Source organism: Agelaius tricolor, unplaced genomic scaffold (genome assembly GCF_023055355.1).
Source record: "Agelaius tricolor isolate 1412-34295 unplaced genomic scaffold, bAgeTri1.0.p SCAF_15, whole genome shotgun sequence".
NCBI classification, from domain to species: Eukaryota; Metazoa; Chordata; class Aves; order Passeriformes; family Icteridae; genus Agelaius; species Agelaius tricolor.
Genome location: NW_027269275.1, coordinates 15,388,106 through 15,394,105, shown reverse-complemented (window position 1 = coordinate 15,394,105; position 6,000 = coordinate 15,388,106). Strand labels below are relative to the sequence as shown.

Genomic DNA, 6,000 nt, shown 5'->3' with positions numbered 1-6,000 from the left:
AGCTCTTTGCTGCTCATGGGGTTTTTTTAATGCCCTTTTATTTGCAGCGATTATTCATATTTTTACTGCCCAGCAAGTGAGGCCGCGGGGGTGGGGGTGCCTGGGGGCAGTTTGGGGGCGCGGAGCGGGGATGCGGTGACACCTGAGCCGAGGGACGGACCAGAGGCTGCTGCTGCTGCCGCCCGTCAGTCGCTGCGGGGTGTTCCCTCCAAAGCCGAATGATGGAATTTTCTTTCCAGGGCGGCCGGTTGTGGCTCTGGTTGGGCAGCCCGGGGGTGGAGGGAGGGGACCGGGGCGGGGCGGGGACCGGGGCGGGGCCGGGCGGGGCCGAGCGGCTCCGGGGCTCGCAGGACGCGGAGGCTCCGCCGGGTCCGCTCGCACCGGGAGCCCGGTAAGGCGGCGGGACCGGCGGGGGAGCGGGTGACACCGGACGGGGCTGGAGCGAGGTTTGGGCTGACAAGCGTCGGGGGCAAACGGCCGGGAGGTGACAACGCCCGGAGGGACGTCCCGGTGGGAGACCGGGTGTGATGGGAGATGGGGGCCGGGGGGCGCCGGGTGTGGGGGTGACAGGTCCGGGGCAGGGGCCGGGAGGTGCCCCCCAGCAGCTCTGGGTTCCCTGGGGGTGTTGGTGTGCGTGGGTGGTGATGGCGATGGGGAACGGGGGAATGGGGGAACGGGGGATGTTCCCCCACAGGAGCGCTGCCACTCTCGGACAGCGGGCGGTCCCCAAGGCGCTGTCCCAGCCCGATCCCCCTGCTGGGCTCTGGGGACCCGGGTGTCGCTGGCATGGAGGAGCATCCCCGGGGATGGCCCTGCTCTGTTTCCTGGGTTGCTGCCTCCACCTGGGACTGCTCCACCTGGCAAAGGAACCTGGTCCCCACCTGGTCCCGCCGGTGGGGGCTGGGGGAGCAGCAGGGACCGGGCTGAGCGAGGCCGAGCTCACGGGAGGGCTGGACAGGGGCTGGGTGACACCGGGGGGCGAGGTTGGAAGCCGGGGTCCCTCCGGCCCCCGGTGCCGGGCGAAACAGCCCAGAGCAGAGCCGGCCTGGCCGCTCCCACCGAACCCAGCCGTGCCCAGGGGCCGGGGCCGTGTTCCTGCCCGAGCGAGCAGCCTGGGAGGAAGGAGGGGAGTGCGAGAGGTGATGGAGACCTGCGGGCGAGGTGTGGTGCGGGTGTCCCTCGGACACATGTTGGAGCTGGCGGCAGGGGACTGACCGCCTGTCTGTGCCACCCTGGCTCCGCCGTGCTGGCAGGGGTTAATATCACCGGACTGTTCCACTCGGATGGTTCAGGCAGAGAAGGGAGGAGGAAGAGGAGGAGGAGGAGGGGAAGGAGGAGGAGGAGGAGGACGACAAGGAGGAGGGGGAGGAGGACGAGGAAGATGTCACCCGTCGATCTGTCATTTCTCTTTTCCAGCCAGCATGGGGGACACTGCTAGCACCAAGCTGGGCCGGTGGTGAGACAGGAGGGGTAGGGAGGAAGAGGATGGAGAGGGGGGGGCGAAGGTGAAGGCAGCCCCCCCCTCCCAAAATATCCCCTACCCTATCGAGCCATCGCCATGGCGACGAATTTTAACGACATCATCAAGCAGGGCTATGTGAGGATGAAGAGCAAGAAGCTGGGGGTGAGTGGGGATCTTGGGGAATGGGGAGATGTGGGGGGGGAACACCCATGGTTTTGGGGTGCTGGTTTCCCACTGAGGTGAGATGGACAGGTCCCTCTTGTGGCTTCCTGTGCCCCTGTTCTGGGGTTGAATCAGCAGCCTTTTGGGGCTGTGGTGGCAGAGGAGTGGGGGATGGCAGGGACGGGCCACTTGTTGGTACCCAAATCATCCAGCAGCCCCAGGGATCCAGCATCTGCACCGGCCGAATCCTGCACCGAGCAACACCCGTTCACCTGTCCCAGGTCACCCGGGGTTTGGGGAATGTCTGCGAGCCCTCCCTTCCCCCCGTGCCTCAGTTTCCCTGCACACACAGTTTGGCATCGGGGATGCCGCGCACCGGGAGGGGTTGGAGCTGCTGGGTGCAAATTGGGGTGGTGTGGGAGTGCAGCACCCACAGGTGGGGGGTCAGGGGGTTTGATCCCATCTCCATGGTTGGGAGCCGCAGCAACGAGCATGCTGGGTAATTTCATGCTAATTAGGGAGAACAAAGAGGGAGCGGGATCCAGGGAGGGGGACATGCCTGGGGACGGTGGCCCCACCACCCTCAGAGGCAGGGGATGTAGGAGAGGGGACGGGGAAATGCCAGAACAGCGGTCCCCTTGGGAGCTTTGTCCGTGTTCATTAATTAAGCTCTGTAATCAGCACTGGCGGGGGGTGGGGGCAGATGATGGCAGCCCCGGCACAGCCCTATCCCCAGCATCCCCTCCTGTCCCCAGGCCAGCAGGGTCAGCAGAACCAGGCACGGGGCCTGGGGATGGGGACAGGGGGCTGTGGTGGGGACAGGGAGCCCCTGTGGCACCGAGCAGCCGCCGCGCTCTCTGTCCGGCAGATCTACCGGCGCTGCTGGCTGGTCTTCCGCAAATCCTCCAGCAAAGGGCCCCAGCGCCTGGAGAAGTACCCGGATGAGAAGTCAGCGTGCCTGCGGGGGTGCCCCAAGGTGAGGGGGTGCGCAGGAGGGGTGCTGGGGTGCTGCCCGCTGCTCGGGGACCCGACCACAGCAGCTCCTTCCTTGCCTGAACTCGCTCCGGAGGGGGATGCAGCTGGGTCTGGGTGCTGCAGGTGTCAGGGTCTGCGTGCATCAGGGAACAGGGGCTGGGAGCAGCCCTGGGTGACCCCCCAGCTCCTCTGCAGGTCACCGAGATCAGCAACGTCAAGTGCATCACGCGGCTGCCCAAGGAGACCAAGAGACAGGCGGTGGCCATCGTTTTTACCGACGACTCCGCCCGGACCTTCACCTGCGACTCAGGTACGGGGCAGCGCCCAGGGGAGCCGGGCCGAGGGTGCTGGGTGGGGCAGCCCGGCGTGGCCAGGGTCGCCCAGGGGCTGCCGTGGTGCCTTGCAGAGCTGGAGGCGGAGGAGTGGTACAAGACGCTGTCGGTGGAGTGCCTGGGCGCCCGCCTGAACGACATCAGCCTGGGGGAGCCCGACCTGCTGGCGCCCGGTGTGCAGTGCGAGCAGACGGGTGAGCGCGGCGGGGAGTGCTCGCCCGGGGCTCCGCCTTGCTGCACCCCCCGCTGATTATTTTATTTTCTTTTTTTTTTTTTTTTTCCCTTTCCAGACCGGTTCAACGTGTTCCTCCTCCCCTGCCCCAACCTGGACGTCTATGGCGAGTGCAAGCTGCAGATCACCCACGAAAACATCTACCTCTGGGACACGCACAACCCCCGGGTGAAGCTGCTCTCCTGGCCCCTCTGCTCCCTGCGCCGCTACGGCCGCGACGCCACCCGCTTCACCTTCGAGGCTGGACGGTGAGATGTCACCCTCGCCAGGACAGGATCACAGCTCTGTGCCCTCCTCCAGCTGGGCAGTGGCACTGACCTCAGAACCTGACCACAGGGCAGGCTTGAGGCTGGGGCGATGCCCATGGCTGTACAGTGTGCCCATGGCAGGCAGGGCTTGGAGCTGGTTCTGGTCCCAGATCAGCGCCGTGAAGGGGACCTAGGCACAGCTCTAACAGTATGGGAAGCTGCCCCAGCTGTCATCTGGGTGGGTTTTGTTCATCATGCCTTGGCTTGAAGACCTTGGTGACATCCTGTGCCCTGTCCCCACAGGATGTGTGATGCAGGAGAAGGTCTCTACACCTTCCAGACGCAGGAGGGTGAGCAGATCTACCAGCGTGTGCACAGCGCCACATTGGCCATTGCTGAGCAGCACAAGAGGGTCCTGCTGGAGATGGAGAAGAACGTCAGGGTGAGCTCCAGCCCATGCTGAGGGGGGGCAGGGCTGGGGGAGATTCTGGGGACCCTGTATCACCCTCCTCCCCCCCATCCACTGCAGCTGCTGAACAAGGGCACTGAGCACTTCTCCTACCCCTGCACGCCCACGACCATGCTGCCCCGCAGCGCCTACTGGCACCACATCACCGGCTCCCAGAACATGGCTGAGTCCTCCAGCTATGCTGGTGAGTGTCCCCACCCCACACTGAGGAGATGCTGCTCCTCCAGCCCCCAGAGCTTTCCCCATCAGGTGAGCCCAGCCTCTGTTTTGTCCCCAGGGGAGGCATATGCAGGCGCCCAGGCCAGCTCGGACACCGACCTCCTCAACAGGTTCATCTTGCTGAAGCCAAAGTCCTCCAAAAGCGACAAGCCTGAAGACAGGGAGCCCACATCGTCCCCATGAGCTGGTGTGGGGGGACTGTGGCAGGGGTCCCCTTTTTCTTCTCCAAGGGGTGGCGAGGATGCAGGCAGTGACCCCTCAGAATCCCAGGAGCCCGAGCTGGGGCAGCTCGGTGCCAAGGCCTTGGGAAGCAGGCACTGGCTCACGCCCTGGGCTGGCGTTAGTGGAGGCGATGGCTGGCTCAGCCTCAACTGACTTCAAATATATATTGAATACCCGTATTGTAAGAGATATTTCCTTCTCACATGAATGCAAATGTGGTGGCTGCTGAAGAGCCCTTGGGCAGATGCCCAGAGGTTTTTGACTCTTGGGGATCCAACTGGGAGGTGAAGAGAGGTGGGGCGGGGGAGAGTCAAGAAATTTGGAGTTTTCTGCATGGCAGGAAGGCTGGAGCATCACTCTGCCATGGCCATGGAACAGCGTCGGAGGATGCAGCTGTGTCAGGCTGACGGTGCAGGGTCCCACCCCTCCATGAAGAGCAGGGTGCTTCTGAGGACACCCTGCCTTCCCTGAGCTGATTTTTGCACTTCTTCAAGCTATTTAAATGCTCGCTGTAGAATTGATATGTCTCAGGAGAAACTGGTTTTCCTTCCAGCGGGGTTGGCTGGGGTGAGCGGCCAGGCAGAGCCAAGCTCCCTGGCTTCTCCCACCCCAACACCCCTCACTCCTCCCACAGCTGTGTCCCCCTGCCATGCCCCTGGTTTATCTGCTGGTGGGCAACCATGGGACTGGTTTTGGCCAGTAGCATCTGTCTCTCAAGGGGCAGCTTTGTGGATATGAGAAGCCCCAGGGCAGAGAAACCCATGCTGATGGGGAGAGAGCCACATTCCTCTGTGCATTCCCACAGCCCTCACTTCCTCCTTACCCACTGGGGGTGGAACTGGGCTTTATGTGCTGAACTTAAAAAGCAATTGATTTTTTCTAGTTCTCCTATTTATTGACCTCCTTTAGAAGGGCTATCTTTTTATTGCCGTGCAAACCTTGGTGTTTCTTTGGAGTCTTCTTTCTGTCTGGGTTGGATGCTTGGTGGTTTTTATTTCTGCCCTTTAAAGCTCCAGGTCCATGTGTTGGGCACAGGGAGTGTTGTGATGTGGGAATCTGTGGTCTGTAAATACTGTGTTTCAGGGTGGTGTAGCTTGTGGCAGAGGGGACATGGGGACAGAGAAAGGTTGCTCCTTGCAGCATGGCTGTGCACAGAGGGGCTCTGGACCCTAGCACTGCCCAGCAGCGTGTCCTCCCTGGGGTGAGAGGTGGAACTTGCCCTCTTTTCCTGGCTACACACCTCATCTGGAAAAGATTTAACATTTGTTACCAAAAACGTTTGGGTTTTCTGTTTTTTAAGGAGTTGCTCAATGAATAAACAACCCTTATCCACATCCACCCTTCCTGTTTGTCTGTTCCATCCAAGCGCGCTCGGGAAGCGCGAGTGGGAGTTGTGCCTGCCAGAGAGAAAAATGCTGATGGGGGAGATTTCCTGAGGTTCCTGGCAGCATGCTTGGCTCAGGGCTTTGTTCTGCCTCCAGCTATGGCCAAGACATTTCAAGTGAAGCCCTAAAACCACTGGAATAGGAAGAAGGGTAAAGGGAGTTGCCACTCTCCATCAAACAACCCTGAGTGGGACAGGATGCCAGCACCCCCGTCACCCTCACCTCCAGCTGCCCGTGGCTCTGGGGATGTGCCAGGCCAGTGGTGGCTCCAAGTCCCCAGGTGAAGGAGTTTCA

The 6,000-nt window shown here is 62.1% G+C and overlaps 1 protein-coding gene across 5 annotated transcripts; it reads left to right on the top strand.

Annotated features, from left to right (window-relative positions):
- Window positions 1-298: 298 nt before the first annotated feature.
- Window positions 299-5,655, top strand: DOK4 (docking protein 4). 5 transcript variants are annotated; one of them, XM_071440680.1, is made up of 9 exons: window positions 299-391; window positions 1,417-1,624; window positions 2,493-2,600; window positions 2,795-2,909; window positions 3,006-3,125; window positions 3,222-3,411; window positions 3,715-3,853; window positions 3,941-4,064; window positions 4,158-5,655. In XM_071440680.1, exons 2-9 carry the CDS (start codon window positions 1,559-1,561, stop codon window positions 4,280-4,282), a joined length of 987 nt encoding a protein of 328 aa, XP_071296781.1. In that variant the 5' UTR covers window positions 299-391; window positions 1,417-1,558; the 3' UTR covers window positions 4,283-5,655. The 5 variants fall into 5 exon arrangements, with proteins under 5 accessions (XP_071296781.1, XP_071296784.1, XP_071296785.1 ...); XM_071440681.1 differs by having other exon boundaries at window positions 318-510; XM_071440682.1 differs by having other exon boundaries at window positions 321-446.
- The last annotated feature ends 345 nt before the right edge of the window (window positions 5,656-6,000 follow it).

Bases quoted from the DNA above. Each gene is read 5' to 3' on its own strand.
- DOK4 (XM_071440680.1), top strand. From the start codon at position 1,559: ATGGCGACGAATTTTAACGACATCATCAAGCAGGGCTATGTGAGGATG. The intron at 2,601-2,794 runs GTGAGGGGGTGC...GCTCCTCTGCAG, and splicing joins GCCTGCGGGGGTGCCCCAAG to GTCACCGAGATCAGCAACGT. The intron at 3,126-3,221 runs GTGAGCGCGGCG...TTCCCTTTCCAG, and splicing joins TGTGCAGTGCGAGCAGACGG to ACCGGTTCAACGTGTTCCTC.